General features: G+C 39.4%; 1 protein-coding gene across 6 annotated transcripts in view; it reads right to left on the bottom strand.

The window, feature by feature from the left end:
- Positions 1–23,923, bottom strand: part of PLCB4 (phospholipase C beta 4) — a 451,857-nt gene that overhangs the window by 177,464 nt on the left and 250,470 nt on the right. For 5 of the 6 annotated variants that reach the window (XM_065920857.1, XM_065920858.1, XM_065920854.1 and 2 more), the window contains exon 4: positions 1,342–1,440. The exons of the other annotated variant lie outside the window; for it this stretch is intronic. In XM_065920857.1, coding sequence (XP_065776929.1) covers positions 1,342–1,425 — 84 coding nt within the window. In that variant the 5' untranslated portion in view covers positions 1,426–1,440. The remainder of the gene's footprint in view (positions 1–1,341; positions 1,441–23,923) is intronic. 6 annotated transcript variants of the gene reach the window in all.

Below are 23,923 nucleotides of genomic sequence, written 5' to 3'. Positions count from 1 at the left end.
GAATAAGGTAGCAGTCAAATTATGGAAGGCCTTGTATTTCATTCTGATGAATTTCCTTCATCCTACAATACAATAGCGAGTCATGGAAGCATTTTAAATAGAGGAAGAAGAGGTCTGATTTACATTTTCAAAAGATTACTCTATAATGATGGAAGAGGAAAAACAAAAAGAGTAGAAAAAGATTGGAAAAAAACTACCAAAGAGTTAACAGTGGTTGCGTCTAGGTGGTAGAAAATTGTTTTCTCTTTCTTCTCATAGCAGAATGCAGTTAGCTGTTCTTTCAGAGAAGCAGTAACGCTTCCGTCATATAAGTAACTGTCACCCCAATACGCTGATTCAGTACAGAGAACACTGACCACATTTGAGTCTATCCTTTCCTTTCCTCAATTTTGTTTACACAAAGCAACTATGGTACAAACCTAGAGAGCATCATGCTACACACTGTGGAAAAACCAAGTCAACAAATCACTGAGTTGTGTGCACAGATCTCATGAGAAAAGCCTGATGATCTGAAGCCCTGGGAGGCCACATACAATATATTCCATGGATTCTGAAAGGAACCAATTGTGACTCTCTCTACATGAAGTGTGAACAAGTTTTGCATCTTAGTTCACTATAGCGGCAATACAGTTTCATCACATTTCCCTCCCCAGCTCACTTCAAATTCAAGTAAAATCTAAGAAAAACAAGATATTAACAATGCAAAGAAGGTTTCCACTCACCTACCTAAACTTTCTGAATAAATTGATGAACTCAAGCCCCTGGTTTCTAGAAAATCTGGAGCCACTGACACCTTGCAAGGGCACAAGCAATAAACAGTAGAAGTGGAAGTATGCAAAGCAAAGCTTTAGTCAAATTGGTCTGTATAAATGAGACGAGCAAAGCAAGTCACCAGTACAAAGTCTGAGCGCTATTATATTTATGACAAATAGAAAGTCTTATGAGGAAAGAATGCCTGAAGCACTTCATCAAGCAAAAACTATTACTCCATGAAACCCATCTGCAAAATAAGCATAATTGTGGCAATGACCTAATAAGGTTATTGTAAGGAGTTGAACAAATAATACACAGGAAGTGCTTAGAAAGTTTTCTGGCACACAGTAAGCACACAATAATTTATACTGTCATCATACTTATTATAGCTGGCGCAGAGAGAGTGCTCAATAAATTATAGTATTATCATTATTATATCTCATAACTTTGACTCTTTCCAACTATTCCAACTTATAAATCTCCAAGATGTTCTTACTTATGTCAAACACTATTTACTCAATACCATAATTAAATTAAAATGAAAAAATCATAATGTTTTGAGAGAAAAGATTAATAACACTCCTTTACCTCTTCATATCTGTCAAAAACTGCTCCTTCTTGCAAAAAGGAAGGAACTTCCTTCTGCCAATTAAATTCATAAGGTTTGGCCATGATTAGAGTCAAGACCTAAAAATGAAAAAGAATATATAATAAGTGTACACAATTAAAAAAACAAGTACAGAGCAAAGGTTAATCACTTGATATTTATGTGTTTGCAAAAGCTTTGCTTCATATATACAGACTAAGTCCATTAATTGACTTTTGTGTTTTTTCCCTTCTTCTCTTCATCTGACCCTGAATCCCCTTGTCCTGGTTGCTACACCTAAAGAAATAATATGAAGAAATAACAGAGGTGATCATTTGGGAGGCTTCCCCCTTCCTCTTCAAATCCTATAAAGTAATTTTATACATAAAATCTGAAGCCTTTGGCTGAAAAACACACACACACCTAAACCTATACATAGGATAGGTAGGGTGCAAAGAGTGAGTGGTTCTATAAGCCTGCACTAGACTGTTATGCCCTCTTTCCCCATATCTTTTATCTGCTTTCTTTATAAAGGGGGATCATATTTATTTATTCTATTTTTTCCCTCTTATCATTTGCAAGTTTTATTTTTCATTTTAAATTTTCTATGATGAAAATTCTTAAATTTTTAACACTCATAGATCTTCTATTCTGCCAATATCTGGAATTTAAAATATCCCACACCCTAAAATGTTTTTTATTTCCCTTCATTCCATATTTCCTTCCCTCTAGCACCTCCTATATAGATATAACCCTAGATTTTGATGCTAGATTATAACCTCCTTATCGTTTTCTTTTCTTTTTTTTTTTTCTTTTGTGGAGAATGGAAACAAGGTTCAAAGACCACCTAATAGAAGGATTTAAACATTTCTGAAATCTGACATTTGTGACCTCAATAGGAAAAAAATCGAGTGATGCAGGTGGTATAAAGGGTAGTGGAAGATACACACAACTAAATACACCTTGAGGTGAAAATAATCTGAAAGACTCAGCGTGCTATATACTCTGCAAAGAAGAAAAAAAAACTTAGAAATAGGAGTAAGGGAAGTAAGGTTGGAAGGCAGAAAGAAAGAAGAAAGTTTAAAAAAAGAAACAGAGTTCACTCTTGAGTCTTATGTCTTATACAAAAAGAAAAAACGAAAATATAAGAAAAAGATAAAGAAATTACAATGTGGCATCCAAACCTCAGAGTACACTGACACAAGAGGTGCTAGAGGGAAGGGTGACAGAAGTATTTTAGGGTGTGAAGTAGAGGTAGTTAAAATTCTAGATATTAGCAGAAAAATACAAGATCCACTAGCAGTGTTAAAAATTTAAGAATTCTCCTAACAGAAAATTTAAAATGCAAAGTATGACTTCCAAGTTATTAACAGGGAAAAACAGAAATGTGAGTCTCCATTAAAAAGATAAAAGATGTGGGAAAGGAAGGGGGGAAAAGAACACACAATAACCTGGAAACACAAAGTAAAATGACAGCATATTGCTAATTCTCATCAATATGAATATGCTAAATTCATTTATAAAAGAAAGAGGCTTTCAAATTAGGAAGCATTATAGTTGTTTACCAGAAATATTTATGAAATGAAAGCTATATAGGAATTTAAAAATGAAGGAAGGAAAGGAAGATATAACAGACAAAGTTTAGGAAGGGAACAGCTGTAATAATGTCAGACAAAATACACTTCAAGGAAAAAAAGAGAGACAATAAGAAATCACATGAAGAGAAGGGGTGATAAAAATTATTTAAAAGTTATTAGTATTAAACATGTGACCACAGAGCATCAACATATCTATTGAAAAACTGAAAATACAAAGAAAAAATGTCAAAGTCACAAACAGATAACAATTCTCAGAAATTAATGGAAGACTATTGAGGACCTGGCTATCACATATAGAAATTTAACAAAACAACTTAAATGACTCAGTCAGTCAGTCAGTTCAGTCGCTCAGCCAGGTCCAACTCTTTGCAACCCCAGGGACCGAACCACGCCTGTCCATCACCAACTCTTGGAGTTTACTCAAACTCATGTCCATTGAGTCGCTGATACCAACCAAACATTTCATCCTCTGTTGTTCCCTTCTCCTCCCACCTTCAATCTTTCCCAGCATCAGGGCTTTTAAAATGAGTCAGTTCTTCACATCAGGTGGCCAAAGTATTACAGCTTCAATTCAGCTTCATCATCAGTCCTTCCAATGAACACCCAGGACTGATGGACTGATTTCCTTTAGAATGGACTGGTTGGATCTCCTTGCTGTCCAAGGGACTCTCAAGAGTTTTCTCCAACACCACAGTTCAGAAGACCAAATCTTTGGCTCTCAGTTTTATTTTTAGTCCAACTCTCACATCCATACGTGATTATTGGAAAAACCACAGCTTTGACCAGACGGACCTTTGTTGGTAAAGTAATGTCTCTGCTCTTTAATATGCTGTCTAGGTTGGTCATAACTTTTCTTTCAAGGAGCAAGCGTCTTTTAATTTCATGGCTTTAGTAACCATCTGCAGTGATTTTGGAGCCCAAAAAAATAAAGTCTGTCACTGTTTCCACTATTTCCCCATCTATTTGCCATGAAGTGATGGGACTGGATGCCATGATTTTAGTTTTCTGAATGTTGAGCGTTAAGCCAACTTTTTCACTCTCCTCTTTCACTTTCAACAAGAGGCTCTTTAGTTCTTCACTTTCTGCCATAAGGGTGGTGTCATCTGCATATCTGAGGTTATTGATATTTCTCCTGGCAATCTTGATTCCAGCTTCTGCTTCATCCAGCCCAGCGTTTCTCATGATATATTCTGCATATAAGTTAAACAAGCAGGGTGACAATATACAGCCTTGACATACTCCTTTCACGATTTGGCATCAGTCTGTTGTTCCATTTTTAGTTCTAACTGCTGCTTCTTGATCTGCTTTACAGAGTTCTCAGGAGGCAGGTCAGGTGGTCTGGTATTCCCGACTCCTTCAGAATTTCCCACAGGTTGTTGTGATCCACACAGTCAAAGGCTTTGACATATTCAAAAAAGCAGAAGTAGATATTTTTCTGGAACTCTCTTGCTTTTTTGATGATCTGATAGATGTTGGCAATTTGATCTCTGGTTCCTCTGCCTTTTCTAAATCCAGCTTTGAACATCTGGAATCTCATGGTTCACATATCGTTGCCTGGCTTGGAGAATTTTGAGCATTAATGCATTACTTAGCTGGTATGTGAGATGAGTGCAATTGTGTGGTAGTTTGAGCATTCTTTAGCTTTGTTTTTCTAAGGGATTGGAATGAAAACAGACCTTTTCCAGTCCTGTGGCCACTGCTGAGTTTTCCATATTTGCTGGCATATTGAGTACAGCACTTTCACAGCATCATCTTTTAGGATCTGAAATAGCTCAACTGGAATTCCATCACCTCCACTACCTTTATTCCTGATGATGCTTCTTAAGGCCCACTTGACTTTGCATTCCAGGATGTTTGGCTCTAGGTGAGTGATCACATCATTGTGATTATCTGGGTTATGATGATCTTTTTGTATAATTCTGTGTATTTTTGCCACCTCTTCTTAATATCTTCTCCTTCCCTTAGGTCTATACCATTTCTGTCCTTTATTGTGCCCATCTTTACATGAAATATTCCCTTGGTATCTCTAATTTTCTTGAAGAGATCTCTAGTCTTTCTCATTCTATTGTTTTCCTCTTTTTTTGTCTTTATCACTGAGGAAGGCTTTCTTATCTCTCCTTGTATTCTTTGGAATTCTGCATTCAAATAGGTATATCTTTCCTTTTCTCTTTCATCTTTTGCTTCTCTTCTTTTCATAGCTGTTTGTAAGGCCTCCTCAGGCAATCGTTTTGCCTTTTAGCATTTTTTTTCTTGGGGATGGTCTTGATCACTGCCTCCTGTACAATGTCCCAAACCTCTGTCCATAGTTCTTCAGGCACTCTATCAGATCTAATCCCTTGAATCTTGTGACTTCCTCTGTACAATTGAAAGGAATTTGATTTAGATCACACTTGAATGGTCTAGTGGTTTTTCTTACTTTCTTCAATTTAAGTCTGAATTTAGCAATAAGGAGTTCATGATCTGAGCCACAGTCAGCTCCCGGTCTTGTTTTTGTTGACTGTATAGAGATTCTCTTCTTTGGCTGCAAAGACTATAATCAATCTGATTTCGGTATTGACCATCTGGTGATGTCCATGTGTAGAGTCTTCTCTTGTGTTGTTGAAAGAGGGTGTTTGCTATGACCAGTGCATTTTCTTGGCAAAACTCTGTTAGTCTTTGCCCTGTTTCATTCTGTACTCCATGGCCAAATTTGCCTGTTACTCCAGGTATTTCTTGACTTCCTACTTTTGCATTCCAGTCCCCTATAATGAAAAGGACATCTTTTTTGGGTGTGAGTTCTAAAAGGTCTTCTAGCTCTTCAGATAACTGTTCAACTTCAACTTATTCATTCAACTTCATTACTAGCTGGGACATAGACTTGGATTACTGTGATAGTGAATGGTTTGCTTTGGAAACGAACAGAGATCATTCTGTCATTTTTGAGATTGCACCCAAGTACTGCATTTCAGACTCTTGTTGACTATGATGGCAACTCCATTTCTTATAAGGGATTCTTCCCTATAGTAGTAGATATAATGGTCATCAGAGTTAAATTCGCCCTTTACAGTCCATTTTAGTTTGCTGATTCCTTCAATGCCAATGTTCACTCTTGATATCTCCTGTTTGACCACTTCCAATTTGCCTTGATTCATGGACCTAACATTCTAGGTTCCTATGCAATATTGCTCTTTCCTGCATCAGACTTACTTCCATCACCAGTCACATCCATAACTGGTTGTTGTTTTTGCTTTTGCTCCATCTCCTCATTCTTTCTGAAGTTATTTCTCCTCTCATCTCCAAGAGCACACTGGGCACCTGCCGACCTAGGGAGTCCATCTTTCAGTGTCATATCTGTTTGCCTTTTCATGCTGTTCCTGGGGTTCTCAAGGCAAGAATACTGAAGTGGTTTGTCATTCCCTTCTCCAATGGACCATGTTTTGTCAGAACTCTACACCATGACCCATCTGTCTTGGGTGGCCCTACAGGGCACGACTCATAGTTTCATTGAGTTAGACAGGGCTGTGGTCCATGTGATCAGATTGGTTAGGTTTCTGTGATTGTGGTTTTCAATCTGTCTGCCCTCTGATGGAGAAGGATAAGAAGCTTATGGAAGCTTCCTGATGAAGCTTACATAAGGTAAATATATTTAAATAATTTAAATATGTTACTTAATGCATTTAGCCTCATACTCATATATATCTTTACTTCATTCTCTCTTTGTACCCAACTACCCCACACATATAACAATATAACCATGATCAGGCCACAGAGAAAAATCTCAGTATTTTTCATGAGTTAGTATGGTACTGGAACAAAGACAGAAATATACATCAATGGAACAGAATAGAAAGCCCAGAGATAAATCCACGAACCTATGGACACCTTATCTTCGACAAAGGAGGCAAGGATATAAAATGGAAAAAAGACAACCTCTTTAACAAGTGGTGCTGGAAAAACTGGTCAACCACTTGTAAAAGAATGAAACTAGAACACCTTCTAAAACCATACACAAAAATAAACTCAAAATGGATTAAAGATCTAAATGTAAGACCAGAAAATATAAAACTCCTAGAGGAGAACATAGGAAAAACACTCTCTGACATAAATCACAGCAGGATCCTCTATGACTCACCTCCCAGAATATTGGAAATAAAAGCAAAAAATAAACAAATGGGACCTAATGAAACTTAAAAGCTTTTGCACAACAAAGGAAATTATACTCAAGGTGAAAAGATAGCCCTCAGATTGGGAGAAAATAATAGCAAACGAAGCAACAAAGGATTAATCTCAAAAATATACAAGCAACTCCTGCAGCTCAATTCCAGAAAAATAAATGACCCAATCAAAAAATGGGCCAAAGAACTAACAGACATTTCTCCAAAGAAGACATACAGATGGCTAACAAACACATGAAAAGATGCTCAACATCACTCATTATCAGAGAAATGCAAATCAAAACCACAATGAGGTACCATTACACGGCAGTCGGGATGGTTGCTATCCAAAAGTCTACAAGTAATAAATGCTGGAGAGGGTGTGGAGAAAAGGGAACCCTCTTACACTGTTGGTGGGAATGCAAACTAGTACAGCCACTATGGAGAATAGTGTGGAGATTCCCTAAAAAACTAGAAATAGAACTGCCGTATGACTTAGCAATCACACTCCTGGGCATACACACCGAGGAAACCAGATCTGAAAGAGACACGTGCACCCGAATGTTCATCGCAGCACTGTTTATAATAGCCAGGCCATGGAAGCAGCCTAGATGCCCATCAGCAGATGAATGGATAAGGGAGCTGTGGTACATATACACCATGGAATATTACTCAGCCTTCAAAAAGAATTCGTTTGAATCAGTTCTAATGAGATGGATGAAACTGGAGCCCATTATACAGAGTGAAATAAGCCAGAAAGATAAACACCAATACAGTATACTAATGCATACATATGGAATTTTAAAAAGATGGTAACAATAACCCTATATGCAAGACAGAAAAAGAGACACAGATGTACAGAATACACTTTTAGACTCTGTGGGAGAAGGTGAGGGTGGGATGTTCAGAGAGAACAGCATTGAAACAAGTATACTATCAAGGGTGAAACAGATCACCAGTCCAGGCTGGATACATGAGACAAGTGCTCAGGGCTGGTGCCAGAGGAATGGGATGGAGAGGGAGGCGGGAGGGGGGATCGGGATGGGGAACACATGTAAATCCATGGCTGATTCATGTCAATGTATGGCAAAAACCACTACAATATTGTAAAGTACTTAGCCTCCAACTGATAAAAATAAATGAAAAAAAAAAAAGAAATTACAGATTTCAAAGACACATTTTATAGAAACTTGCCTCTAGTCTCCTTGCTGGTAAACCTGGAATTAAAGCTCTAGTTCTGTCTAGAAAAGAAAATAAATTACAGTGGCCATGCTTAATGACCACAATTCATTATAGCTTAATGTCAAGTGAAGTTGCTCAGTGGTGTCCGACTTTTTGCAACCCCATGGACTGTAGCCTACCAGGTTCCTCCGTCCATGGGATTTTCCAAGCAAGAATACTAGAGTGGGTTGCCATTTCCTTCTCCAGGAGATCTTCCCGACCCAGGATTGAACCCGGGTCTCCCGCATTGTAGGCAGACACTTTAGTATCTGAGCCACCAGGGAAGTCAGTGACAGAGAATGTGTAAAGTCTACACACAGAGGAATTAAACATAAACCTACACACACACTTAGGAACAATTTTTGAGTTAAACCATGTAGTCAAAGCAGAAATTATAAACTTCTTAGAAACAAAAGATGGGAATCGTTCAGTCACGAAGTCATGTCCAGCTCTTCATGTTCCTTGTTCTCCTTCCTACCCAACCCCGTTCTCTGTCACTTGCCAGACTTGATCTAATATATGCACATTCAGAAAATAAGTCACTTTTACTGATCATTGTTTTATTATTTTCAAGCTATGCATTACATACCTAGGTTGTGATGTGAGTGACAGAGAGAGGGACGAGGGTTGGAAGGAGGATGAGGAAGAACCATAAACTCAACGATGTCCATGATGGCCGGTGGAGTATAAATACAAAGAGAAGGTGAACACAGTGAGAGGTGCTATGTGTAACTTTAACCAAAATATTTAAAAACGTAAAGTGGATGTTTCTCAAAGTTAAAATAAATTTGGCTCAACAAATGAGCAGAACACTTAAACACACCAGTGATTTTGGAAGAAACTGAAAAAAAAAAAAAAAAAGCAAAAGATTAGGCCCAGATGGCTTTACAGGTGAGTTCTACCAATATTCAAGGAAAAGGTAAATCCTGGGTACCTATGTTTTTCCAGGATATTTTTAAAAAAAAAAGTAGAAGTGCTACCTGACTCATTTCCCAGGTCCCTTATCAGACCCCGAGAATGATATCACAAACATTAATAAGAAACCAACCAACCCTAAAGCACATTCTCACAGAGAAAAACCTCTAGCAAAATATGAGCCAGTCTGTTCCAGAAAGTTATTGAAAGAAAAATTCAGGATCTTTCCACAAGGAAAACATATCAATGTGATGTGTTAAAAAGTCTCATACAGGCACGCATAACAAGAAGATGTGAAGTTGAATGTGAGAAGTCTCTAATACATACCATTAAATGAAAACCATATTTTTGTAGGAAGCCATGTAATGATATGGAATAGGACCAGTGTGCCAACATTTACCTAAATACACAGCTACAGTCAACAGTGTAGTGCCATTTATGTAAAAACATACACACACACAAAATGAAATTACATACTGTTTTGGGTATATATATGTTATTAATAAGTTTGGAAAGAACCTTCCAAATTTATGACTCTGCTTACTTCTGGGGAGGGAACAAAGGCTGGGACTGAAAAACCAAGGTATCTTTCATGTTATCTCTATGTTGGAATTTTATTTATTATAAGAAAATGTTCCTTTGGCAAATAAAAAAGAAAGCAAATTTCAAAAAGGAAAAAAAAAAGTTGAAATCATACAGAGAGGTAGGTACATGATTCTTTAGCCCGGAATAATTGAAAGCAGACAAACAGCCATTTTAAGGCAGCTTCTTCACAACAGCAGCTGTTGCTGTTTGAAGGAGGAGCTAGTCCCTCACATATTCCTGACAAGACTGATGGACGCGTGAAGGGCATGGTAACCGGACCAGATGCAGTGAGAAGCTTCCTATGGAAGGCCAAGGCAGACAAGCCCCATCACATTTGGTGGGAGAGACAGTCCACCTGTGAGGGGGGTGGGTCCATGTGTGTCTCTCCCACAGTGACTGTCACTGGTTTCTTCTCTTTTACGTCTCTGGTCCTCCCCATTTGCCTCTCTCTTTGTCTTCCCATGCCCATTTTTCAGAGTCGACTCACACAGCCCCTTCATCCAAGGCAGCGTGGACGCAAGCTTCTAGCGTAATGGTGTGCGTTCCTGCCTTTCACATCCTGAAACAGGTCTGCAGAGAGAAACAGACCTGCAGACCCCCTCAGGCTGTCGTGGGTGTGTTGTTCAGTGACATATAATAAGATGAGTTAACTACAGGGACCTAAGTATCAGCATTAAAGTCAGATGAAAATACAACATGGTGGCCTCCTGGTGGGCAAAACACCTCTCCTCTGCAAATCTTTAGGTATTCTATGATCTCTCCACTCCTGCCAACCACTCCTTTCAATACTTCCTTTGTTTTTATTTTAAAGGGAATAGCAACAAGAAGCTTTGGATATGAAGCCCTCCTACTGAAAATGAAAATGAAAAGATAGCTTTTATCAACTTACATCATCTTTCACTGGTTTAACTCTGGTTCTCCCAGGAACTTTTCAGTTAAACGGCACACAGCAGACATGCTCAGTGCAGATGTTTCTCTGATTTTACTACTGTCCCTACTACTTAAATATTCATATCTACCTGGGATACTAATTTCATTATAAAGGTCTCACTGTGTGAAGGGCATTGGTGGGGCTAATGGTAAAAGGAGGGTAATTTTGACCTTGATCTTGAAAGAGGTTAGCAGTGGAGGTAGGAGCTATTTCACTGCTTACTTTTTCCAGAGCGTGCAAATTCTAAACAAAGTAAGAGGTGCTTTTGAAAAACGACACTGGAATATCCTTAATTTTCCCAACTTTAAATGAGGTTGGGGAGAGGGGGCTGCTCCTTGCATTGTCTGAAATACCTCCTTGGGCATAACTATGACCTACAGACCAGGAAACACTGACCCAACCAGTTGTGTGTAACAGCAGTTTGATCCAGATAACTGAGTTTTAAAAGGGAATAAATGAAGATATGTGTCACAGTTCAACTGACTCCACAAAAGTTAAAAGGACAAATAGCTACTTCTTTTAAAAGGCAGGGAGGGAAGAACTGACCACTCTTTAACTATGTCCTTTGTGCAATGATCTCCAACCTCCACCCAGAGCTAACTGATATAAAACAAACCCAAAATGATTGTACCGCCACCCCAAAAGACCCTCTCCTCCAATTCTCTGGTTTGCCTTGTAAGGCCTTACTGAGAAGACACTTCAAGGTTCATTGTCTCCTGGAAGAACACCACCTCACCCCCACAGAGCCCACAGGAAATGGTCCTTCATAAGGAACACGGGAAGTGAGGGAGAATTTACACAAAGGATGGGATGTGTAACTCGGTACCTTTTCCAGAGTAAACACCTTGAGCGGCTACTGGAAGGAGGCCAGCAGGCCTTTAAATAGCCTCATTGTTTCTCAGTACTTATGCAACTGGGAAGGATTAGCTGTCACACTGCTGTAGAGGAAAAACCTCCCTGGACTGCAGGGATGGGACTAGCGAGAAGGGGAGCCCCAGAAGACCTTGTCTCTGAGCAAGTGGTACAAAGCTCCATCTAAAGAAGATGATGAGAGAAGGAAAGCATCAGTGGGGAGGCCCACCAGGGGGTTCAGGCGGGCTGTGGGAACCCAGAGACTCAGTAGGATATGCCTGCCCTTCACCCATGAAATAACCTCCCATCCCTCATCCATTCAGCTGGGATGAACCAGGCAAGGAGAGCTGCCCCATATCTCAGATGTGCTGTCTCATCTCTTTGACTAGACCTAGAGGGTGGTCTTCAAAATTTACCAGACCACCTATCCCAGGTATACTGGCCAGATTACGGAGTCACCGCTGCTCCTTTATGGCAGTTGGGTCAAAACTTCAGCAAATCGTTTTCTGTTTCTGGACTATGTCTCATGTTCTGGTAGAGAGCAGACAGGGGATGTCCATGAATCAGGTATATTTAAGGAAGATCTTGGGTATGTCAGGCTGAACGGTGGCCCCAAAATGCTCCTACATCCCAGTCGCTGAAAGCTATAAATGTTCTTTTATGGCAAAAGAGGACTTTCCAGATGTGATTAAGTTAAGGATTTTAAGGGTGGAGAGGTTCCCATGGATCGCCTATCTTCCCAGCCAGCCTGAAATGCTGTCATAAGTCCTGACAAAAGCGAAGCAGACGGAGGTTTGACAGGGGCAGAGGGGAGGCCCTGCAACCACAGAGACAGAGACTGGAGTGAGGCAGCCACAAGCCAAGGAGTGACGGCAGTCCCCAGGAGCTGGACAAGGAAGAGATGGATTTTCCCCTTCAGCCTGCGGGGGGCGTGTCCTGCAGCTCCTTGAGTTTAGACTTCCGGCCTCTAGAACTATGAAAGAACAAATTTCTGTTGCTTTCAGCCACTAGTCTGTGATAACTTTTTTAAAAGCAGCCCAAGGAAACAAGTACAGTGGACCCACTGAAGCTGGGCATATTTCCTAAAAGGCTTACTTAGCAAGTTGCCAAATCAGTCTGAGAAGGAGAAGGCACTGCTCTGCTTGAAGAGACGAGCATTCAACATATATTTGTTCAACTGAATCAAGGAAAGTAGCATAGAATGTCATCTAGAAACGAATTCAGATAACTTCTGTTTTTCTATTCCAATGACCCTTTGAAAAGTACTTCCACAGGATATCTTTCCCCATGATCCAAATACCCTTTAACAATTTGCACCTCAACAATAAATACAAACTTTAAATAAACCCGCAGCTTCCCCCAAGTCAACCAAGACATTTTCCATTTTTGTGCTTCTATTCGTGAACAAATGAATGCATTTGTAAAAGCATCTGCTTGCACTTGATAACATATAGCTTTCAAGTAAACAAAAATGCACCGAGGCTCAGTTACACATTTTCATAAGGGAAATGTTCATCTTTTACCTTCTACCTCCAATTAAAAAGTTCCATAGAGAATTAATCCCTTCCCAATCCAACCATATTAAGTGAAGTGAAGTGAAGTGAAGTCGCTCAGTCGTGTCCAACTCTGCGGCCCCATGGACTGTAGCCTACCAGGCTCCTCTGTCCATGGGATTTTCCAGGCAAGAGTACTGGAGTAGGTTGCCATTTCCTGCTCCGGGGGATCTTCCCAACCTGGGGATTGAACCCGTGTCTCCCGCATTGTAGGCAGACCCTTTACTGTCTGAGTCACCAGGAAAGTCCTATCCAACCATATAAATCCCATCAAACCAAATAAGCCATGGCCTTAAATGAACCCATGTTGACAACAATCAAGGCTGTTTTCCAGAACTCAAAAGGTCTCTTGAATCTGTTAAGCATATTTCAATGCCCTGTTCTTCAATCTTTAAATAAGGTAATCCTTTCATTTCTAAAAATAGATGGGCAGCTACAGCAGATGATTCAGAGCCTTTAATAAATGGTCTTACTTCAAGTAAGAATTTAATTTGACACTGATATATTGCATCATTAATGACAATTTCCCTATTTGCTAAAAATATCTGTTTATCATCAAGCCATTAAATAACCTTTTTGAAAAGCATATAAAGGGTGCAGGACTAAGAAAATGATAATAGGCAATGCTGTCGAGGGTTGGAGGTAAGAGAATTCTTATATAGTTTGATGAAAAACAACTTTTCATACATTTCTATAGGCTTGAAAATGTATACAAAATCTATGTACAAAAATATATTCTCCCTGTTCTGCTGTTTATGGGAGAAAAAAAATTATCTTTATATGAGCAACAAATAAGAAATTGGTAAAATATACAATAGTATTTAAGTATTCTATGTCCATTAAAAATAATGCTTTCAATGAATTGTTCTTTGCTGAACAAGAGTATACTTAGAAGAGTTTCCAAAAATATTCACAACTCTTGTCAAGCAAATACAAATGTTCTCAACATATCATTAAGCAAGCAAAAAAGCTGCTTACAAAATAGTTTGTAAGTATGATCCAAATTTTTATGTCTTATATTTTAATACATATTCCTCACACAAACAAAAAAACACACACTTTAATAGTAGAAAAAGACAAGCAAAATATACACCAAAATAAAAACAGTAGTTACATATTGCAGTGACTGAATTTTAGGTGATTTTTATTTTCTTTAATACATTCTGTATTTTAAAATATTTAGAGTGACTATAATTTTTATGTTCAAGAAAAATGTTCTTAAAAGTAAAGAGATGACTAGAAAAATCTTATTTTTCTCACATAAGTCAATTTTTAAATAATGCCCATGTTTTCCACCATAATTTCTGGCAAGAATAAATAGCAGGAAGCAACTAATAAATAAAGCTGTAAAACATTCTCCTTTTCCTTTCCAGACTTAGGATGTTAACTGCACATCAGGAGTCTCACATATACCGTTATACCTGATTCTGAGGAAGGAGTTACTTAGTAATAATGACTGAAGCTTGGGTATTAACTCTGGAACTTCTGTGACACTTATGTTTGGAAATAAAGCAGATTATAGTGATACTGGGTTTAGTCCTTAAAGAATTCTAAACTACAAGAAACCTAAGGCCTTTACATCTATTAAATTCATCATAAAGATATAAAAACATAGAAGTAATTTCCAGGTATTTGTAAAAGACACAAGTTGAATAGGAATAAGATAAAAACAGCAAATATCTGTTTTGGTCTCTATCTCCCCTGCCTCAACAATAATCATACTTACAAGACAAATGTCACTTTCTTAAAATTTAACAATCACAAAATAAATGAAAAAAATGTTAAAATGAATTGCCTTTCCCAATTTAATTAGGTGATATTGATATTTATAATTATAGCATAGGGTTCATTAAATCAGAATTTTACAAAACATGTCTAAAAGATGCTTGTTTGGCTGAGATATTTAGGATCGACTTCATCTGAAGATAATTAATAGCTGTTAATATATAAATCCTTCTGTAATGACTAGGTTTTAAGGCAATTGGAATGCCATGAAGTATATAGTTTCCCAAGAAAAGAACTAATTTGTTTTAAAAGACTGGCTGTTGGTTATTTGCCTGCAGCAATTCCTTTGGAAATGCCTGTTGGGTTCATATACCAGCCCTCCAAGATCCTCTTGAACGTGTAAAGTGGCTGAAATTATGTTAAAAAGTAGTTGTTTATAACTGAGGTTCTCTGCCCTGAGAGTGTCTTGCTATTCATATCTTCTCTGTGGCTAAGTTTCTCTGAAGGACTCAGCCACAGGCCCGAGTTTAGGAGCCAACACTGATGAAGGAAAACTCCATGCAGAGTTTGCTGCAGAGGTTCAGAGCAGCAAGTGTGAGCCTTCGGAGGTGTCAGTTCCTCAATGTTTAGTAAGTCCTTGACTTAACGACATTCTGTATGATCTTTCAGGAACATATCATGATTTTTGTGGCAGTGAATTATAGACATGTCTGCTAAAAAGATTTTGTTTGACAGGATGCAAGATAAATCAAGCTTTGTTTCCAAGTGAGAGGGAGATAAAGCTTAACTGTTTTTCTCTTTGACTTCATGGAATAACACAACTGTCTTAGTAAGACTTTCTTGGTAAACATATAAAAATTCTGCAAAGTAAAGGCATCTTATTTCTTTTATGCGTCTGATATAAAGAAACTCTATTTTTACTGACTAAGGTAGTACAGCAAACAGCAGAAATTATTTTATTACTACTGAGTATTTAAGATCAACAGAGTTAACCTCAAGAGCCCTGAGAAACACAACAGTCAGTCTTAAGACAACTCGTCAAACCTGGGGTATATGTAAATAAGTGACTGGATTCTCCATGTCCCCACCAACCCTCTTTCAAGAGGAGAAGAATTTGTTCCTGTTTTCAAGACCAGAACTAATAGAATGTATGGTAGATGTGAGCAGTTCACCATGAATAGACACTCCCCACATCCCCTGGAGTAGCAGGCATGCGCCATGAGCCATGATGAAGTTGGGGAGTGTTCAGTCTTTCTCACTTTCACAACAAGAGTTCTGATGAGGTCTGAGGCAAGAGGAAACAAAATGACAACATGACATATTAGGTACGGTTTTAGGTGTGAGTCATAGTTCGATTACAGAAATAATTTTCTCTCTTGAATCTTGTTTCACGGTGTTCTTAATTGACTAGCTAAGACAAAAGTCTGGGGCTTTGTCCTTGGAGAACCCAAGTGTACAGAGTGGGAACTAAGATTCCGCAGGGCTTGGGTTGACCTCTCCTTCAGCCTTAGTTTCTTCCTAACTGGAACACCCTTTGAGCTACTGATGGTAAGATTTGGATAGTCAAGGTGGGGACTCAAGTCCCCTGGGGACTCCAGCCAGGAGCGTCAGGCAAAGATCAAAGGTGTTGCCCTAAGAGCTTGCCTTTGATCAGTGGTTCTCTAAGCATGGTAGCAGACATCATCTGGAATTTATTAGAAATGCAGAAATCTCAGGCCCCACCTAGATCTTTTGAATCAGAAAATCAGTTAGGAGGGCCAGGTGCAGAAATCCATGGTGTATCTAAGTGACCAGGTGGTTCTGATATTAGCTAAAGTCTGAGAACAACTGCCTTGGGTCAAGTCTTCATCAAGAGAAAAAGGGCAAAAAAAGAAAAAGGGGGAAAAGTTCTTTTGCTTTTTACCTATGGCCCAGGTCAGCTTACCAGGGAAAGAGACCAGCAAGGCATTTAGGACTTAAGCTCAAGTAATACAGACAGTTCCTTTGTCTAGAATGCATACTTCTCTCAAGAAGACCACAGAAAATCCAGGATATGGAGTTTCTGGGTCCTGGCATGTGCTTTCCAACCAAGAGCAGAAGTAGAAAATAAAGACCTAAAATAGATGGGTAATGGCTCAACCGTTTTTTCTGAGTCTCATCCTTCAGGGTTAAGTCTGAACAAGCCAGTTAGGGTGAGAGGTGTCTTGAAGAAAGCAAATAAAGGATGACGCTACTGAACAGTCAACACAGGGTCTGTTTAATCTACAATGTAGACAATGCAGTACTTAACACGTAAGTTTAAGCATTTCCTCCTTTGGGCCCAAAGCTTTATGGTCCCTGACAACAATAAATTGATAATACTAACATTTCTCCTAAGAACTCAGAAAGAAAAACTTGGATAAAGATTAAGCCAGCAAACTAAGCCTTTAAAAATCCATTTTTTTTTTAAGCCACAATTACTAAAAGAGCTGAGGAAAAAGATCATGTTTAAACATGAGGGTCTAGAAGAAACGCGTTTGGCTACATGAAAAAAAAAAAAAAAAAAAACCAACAGCATCTCAAAAGATGCTCCAAAAGTGTCATTTCCCCCCTTCCATTCTTCTCTCTGGTTTCATCAGACTTGATTCATTGCCCCAGATACACTGAGCCTTTTGCATGTTTTTCCTTCCCTCTCATTCTTGACTCTCTCTTCTAAATTTGGTTAGTTCTGGTTATTCTTTAGGTACCAGTAAAAGAAACTGGGTTGCATGCCATTTCTGTATTTGCACTGAAGCACTCTGTCTGGCTCTTTGCAGGAACACCATGCTACACAGGACAGAGCTGCCGTTTACCTCCGGCTTCACTGCAGGAGGAAACCTGGGAAGGCCAGCCTTGTTTGCTGTTCTCCATAGGGTCCAGCATACACGGGGCACTCAGTAAACACTGCATGAATGAAAGAATGATTATTTTATTCTGGGGAGGAAGCTGAAGAACAACCAGGGCAGAGGACAATAAACTTTTCCTGTTACTCAAATGCACACATTGGTACCCTTTTTGCGTATGCCTGCCCTCCCCTCCAGGACCTTGAAATGCTGTTTTCACTCTCTTGTTCCCTTCTCATATCCTGCTCACCCCCTGGTCCCCAGCCAGAGAACAAGTTTCCATATTCATCTGGTTCTACAGCCTGGTGGGGCCCGGCATGACTCCTGGGCTGTATATCCCAATGACCTGTCTGCTGGGCCCCATCCTTAGCTCAGACCTCTGACCACTGATTCCTCTTGAGACCTGTTCAGATTGGCCTCTGGGTCATCTAACGTCAGACCACGTCCTGTAGGAACTCATGGTGTGTGACTGTGTGGTTTTCTTATCCACAGAGGTGCCCTCTTTAGAGGAGGCCCCTGGGTTGTTCATAAGGTCTTCTCTCTGACACCCAGTCCTCAATACTTTGCCCTTCATTTGCCCTTGGACTGGTTCTGCCACAATTATTAGGCAAAACATTACCAACACGAATCACATGTGTCAAGGGAGAAGCAAGCTCTCTTTAGAGCCTGGCTTTGCCTTAATCATCTGCATATTTCAAAGGAAAGATTTGTATTTTATCTTCACTTGAATAATCTATTGAATGTTGCCTCAGGCATGTGTATGGAATAAGTCTACAGACAGCAAGACAGGACTTCATAAAAAACAGGGAAATTTTTGGACTAGGAGCAGGCACATATTCAAGAGCCTGAAGAATCCTTTATTTTAAAAACGACTTTCTTATTAAAATAAACATACACAGACAATGGGCTAAAATTTAATCAAAATTCCTGATAGTTAAACATTCTCCAAGTGATTTTATTAATAGGTCTTTGCTATTATTAGACAAGAGTCATAAGATGAGGATAAAGTATAAGGCCATGTATACTGGAACTGAGTCTAGACCATAAAAGGAGAAAATCAAATATTCCCCCTAGGTTGTGAGCTAAAAGGTACCAAAAATTAAACAACTTTTACATGTTCATACACATATAGGTACCACACAACCTGAAAAAATCCTATGGTCAAAGAGCTATAACTTAAAGAAACTTCAAATCTCAAATTCAGTTATCTCCTTACTTACATGTTCAAAACTGTTCCACCTCCATTCTTCAAAAACTTAAACTAAGGCTAGAGATGAAACTAATAAAATAGAGATAGTGAGAAAAAATTCATGAAATTTAAGGAGATTGATTTTATTTTTTTCTATTCCTGCAAATTCTTTCCAAAATCCTCAAACCTTGCCTCTTGGTTTTTTGTGTTTTTTTTGGTACAGTCTGAAAGCAGTCTGAAAAGCAACAGTACTGCTGCAAAGTACAGTCTGAAAGCAAAAAGAAGCAAAATCATTAATAACCTCAGTTCATTTTACAGAAAAAGAGTTACAGGTTTCTGTTTTGCTTTTTCCCAAGTGCAGAATCATACAATTAAACGTTATTTCCAACGAGGCAGAAACTTACTGCGTGCATCGGTTTATGTGAGAACACACATACAAATTAGACATACGTATCGGAATATGTGCTGTCTCTGGCTTTGTTCAACAGACCAGCAGGACACTGAATGTTTCGTTTTTATCACCACCATTCGCTTAATACCAGCACCGATGTTCACACAGTTTGAAACAGGTCTTCTAAGGTGACATTAAAAAAGTGAATTTGAATGATCCAAAATAATGGCTGTATAAATAATTTGCCCACAGCCTAAAAAAGGGTCTGACTTTAATTATATATTACATTGTTTCCATAATGAATATTAAAATTAATATGACCTCTTCAGCTGACTGGAATGGAAACAGCAGAGCGATCAGAGACGGGTGACCTGGATTCCTTCCCAGCTCTGCCCCAACTACTCGTGTGACCTTGAGGAAGCCCCTTCAGTTCTTGGAGCCTTTACTCTCTTTTAGAAACTAGAGACTGAAACAATCATTTTTCTGATTCCTTCTGGCCTCAATGAGTAAGATTAAACATTATTTGGGCTCCATATGAATACAGATGTTACTTAAGAACCATCCATGTCCTTCCTGAAATATTATTTTATTTCTTAAAATGAAAGCCACATTCAGATGGCTCCAAGTAAGCTGAAAAACAATGCATTACTATTGTGAGTTGAGGAGCAACTGGCAGGGTGATGACATGGTGACATTTCTAGAACAGCTCTTCAGTATCAAAGCAGGCTTTCAAGATGCCAAATGCTCGCGCAATTCTGGTAAGGTCAACGGCCTTCAAATAATTGTTTCTTTCATACCGTGTGTCCTTGTGTGGGATTAAAGTGTCCCTGATTCCATTGCTTATATAGGAACTGAAAAACATCCCTCAGTTCTAACAAGGCCCAGAGGCAATGGGAAGGATATCAGAGGTCAGAGAAGCTGGATGCGAAGCGATTCCCAAGAGTTCATGTTGTATTTTATTTTAGTAAATGTTGCTAACTTCTAATTCAAGCCATGTTGGCAGGCTGGGAGAAGAGAGACAAAACAGAGCTTTTGTAACTGAATTCCCTGCCTCTTGGTCAGACAAGCCCTTGGTTCTCCCAGTTGTCGGCACTAATAAGCAAAGTTACTGAAAACTGCTTGGGTCCCTGTGTCTGCAATCAATTATTTTGTTTCTTAAGGGTTTTGAAGTTTGACCCAGCATTTTCCGAAATGCTACACAAAACTGCAGGCGAGTTTTAAAGACAGAAGTCAGTGACCTGACCTGGAAACGAGGAGGATGACACCCTCATTAGGTGAGAGAGGCTGGACTTCCTGCCCTAACAAGAGACCAAGGCGGCTGCTGTCAGCACTCAGCTCCGATAGAGCAGCTGAAGGCTCACCCCGCCAACTCACCAAGCTTCACTCAACTCTCACGGCCAGGGCACCAGCATCTACATAATGGCTTATGTTTTATCAAGCATGTTCACAGCCTCTTTTTAAGTGAGAAATCATAACCCAGCTGCAAGATGTGCAAAGCAGAGCTTAGAAAGTCAAGCCTCCCTCATGCAGACTTCCCAGGGGGTGCTAGTGGTAAAGTCACCCTGCCAACGCGGGAGACTTAAGAGACACCGGTTCAGTCCCTAGGTGGGGAGGATCCCCTGGAGAAGGAAATGGCAGCCCACAGCAGTATTCTTGCCTGGAGAATCTGATGGACAGAGGAGTCTGGCCGACTACAGTCCAGAGGGCTGCAAAAGTCAGATATGACTGAAGCATCTTAGCACAGCACATATGATGGTAGAACCAGAACTTACACCTTTTGACTTTAAACCCTCTCTCTGACCTTGGTGCTCATGATGAAAGTTCCTTAAATTCAGTAAAGACAATGGAGATATGGCCTCTAACCAAGATGAGGGAAAGTCATCTTTTCCTGGGATTGTAGTTAAGCTGCTCTAATGAGAGGTAGTTAAACCAAAAACAAGGACTGTTTCCACAAAGGAGATGCCTAAGTCAAGATCGCCATTCAACAGTTTCCTACTTAGAACTTAGCCAAGGACAGAGATCCTTGTTAGCGCAGCTTCAAAAACAGTAAATAAAAATACTATGCAGAGGCAAAATGAATGCAAGTCTCTTTATTTTTTAATGCTCTCGTAAAATAATTTTAACTCTAAAAAGATCACTGTGTCTTTAATTCTCAGCTTTGCTGTTAGAGCGGTGTTCTAAATGCAATGGAGAAAACATTTTGATCAAAACATCAGGATCCAGTCACTGGGTACATGACATTTACTGGCATATGATGCTATTTTGGAATATTTGTAGTGGGCATTTTAACAAAATTAACGTGGTTGCCTATATTTAACTTGGATGAAATCGTAAGTGTTGAGTAAGCCATTATATATATTTTTACTTTTATTCTGCCCTAATTGAAACCAACCCACAAGGTAAAACAGGAGAGGAAATGGGATTCAATTATGATCATTACATGAATGATAAATTGCATCAGGTTCTATGTACAAAACACTTACTGTCACTAAATCAATTATCATGTCCTGAAGTTTTAAAGAGAGAAAGGTTTACTATTAATGTATATTTTGACCAGTTATCTTAGACCCTCCCATGGCCAATTTTCCTTAAATAATAAAAAGATGCCCACCATTACTATTTCCTACCTATTGACTCAGTATAGATGTCTTAAAATATGGAGTCTACCCACTTATTCTGTCTAAAATGCCTTTTTGAGTAGCTGGATCCTATTAGTCTTCAAACTCCGTGTCCTTATCTTGGTCCTGGTCTTTCTTAACTTCCCACCTTCACCCTATACTCTACTGATCCTCTTTTATTAATCAAAAGTTTCTTAAAAATTATTTTATATGGGAGTAGTTGGTTGATTAGCAATGCTGTGTTAGTTGCAGTTCCACAACAAAGTGGTTCAGTTATACATGTACATGCATCTATTTCTTCATCACGCTCCTTTCCCAGTTAGGTTATTACATTGCATGGAGCAGAGTGCTCATGCTATCCAGAAGGTCCTCGGTGGCTACCTATGTTAAGCGTAGCAGTGTGTACGTGACCCTCTTCCCACAGGTCTGCTTGCTTGACCCTTTGCCTCCGACCGTTTTGCTCCCAGGAGCCTCGCCCTCATGCCAGCCCTGTGCCATCGCCACCCTGCCTCCTCCCCAGGGCTTCACCCCTATCAGTGGCCTCCTCAGAGGAGACCACAACTCCACAGAGCTTCTAGCTTCACTGCTACAAAACGGCTGCTGGGAAGAACTGGTCAAGCTACCAAGATTCATGGAAAAGTGAGGAACACAAAGATCTTCATGAAGGGTTTTGTTTTTGCTTTTGTTTTTTCTTAAAAAAAAAAAAAGTAGCCTTCTTATATGAAGAGCATCTGACCTCCTTTAAACTCCAACCTTAAAGAGCTAATGGTGAAGAGGTAATTCTTTATACTTTAATGCAGTCTCCGAGAGGACTGCAATTAAGGGATATAACCATCTGAGCAAACTCATTTGGATCCCACCATTGCTTGGAGTATTTTGTATACTTCTGTACCACAATTTTAGGAAGCATATCAACAACATAGACAACTGGTGAAGGAAGTCATTCTATTTAAGCAACAAGTGATGAAAGAAAATTCCAGGCAATTCAGAGTTAATTTAAGCTTTTCTGTGCTGCTGCTAAGTCACTTCAGTCGTCTCCGACTCTGTGCAACCCCATGGACAGCAGCCCACCAGGCTCCTCTGTCCACGGGATTCTCTAGGCAAGAATACTGGAGTGGGTTGCCATTTCCTTCTCCAAAGCTTTTCTGTAACTGGGTGGAAATAGCGGTCAAGAACTGGTGAACTGAGTCCTACTGGCGGAGCTGTGACAGGCCCGGTCATGACTGAACTGCTCATCCAATACCCATCGCGTCCTCTTTCTGATTCAGAGCATGTTTTGAAAATCACCCATGTGGAAGAGGGAGCAATTTAAACATTCTGTGTTCATTCAGAGGAAAACCTCTATATCAAAGATCAGTGGTCTCAGAAATGTCGATTTTAAATCAACCTCGGGAAAATAAGAATTACTTACAATGAAGTGAGCAGTTTCAGAGCAGACACTTCTAGTCACTCAAAGATTTAGCTGTTGCTCTGTTCCTGGGGGTTGGAACGGGACTGCTGCACTGGGTGAGATGGGATTTTACTTTCAGAAACTGAAGTCGGGTGAGTCCCGATCACCAGGCACTGTCAAGTCTCTCTCCAAATCCCTCTGACCCAAAGAAGTATGCTCACTTCAAGTTTCCAATGAAATGGTTTCTGGTTATCCTGCACAAGACTATGGGTTAAAATCCAACTGACAAACAGATACACACTGATTGGTTGGTTGGGGAAATGTCCATCCAATTTTTCAGTGCAAATGGTTTGAAGCTAATAAAAAGCAAAACTTTCTACCCTTTAAAAGTCATCATTTTGCCCTTGTTTTGTGGACTTTAAAGACATTCTTGGGTCAAGCCATCCAGGGGACCACAAAAAGCAGTTTTCAAAATAATGATTCATACTGGCTATACTTAAGATTTTTTTTTTCCTACCCTAAACTAGAGCTGGCAAAAAATATGAAGTCAAACTGTGGATTTCAGACTTTGGTCATTTTTGGTCATCTGTTTGCTAGTCTCTGGGAAACAAAGAGTTTCAATTTCAGGATATCAGTCAACATT

Source organism: Muntiacus reevesi, chromosome 2 (genome assembly GCF_963930625.1).
Source record: "Muntiacus reevesi chromosome 2, mMunRee1.1, whole genome shotgun sequence".
Taxonomy (NCBI): domain Eukaryota; kingdom Metazoa; phylum Chordata; class Mammalia; order Artiodactyla; family Cervidae; genus Muntiacus; species Muntiacus reevesi.
Note: the sequence above shows the minus strand (reverse complement) of the source record. Positions and strands in the feature narration are given on the sequence as shown.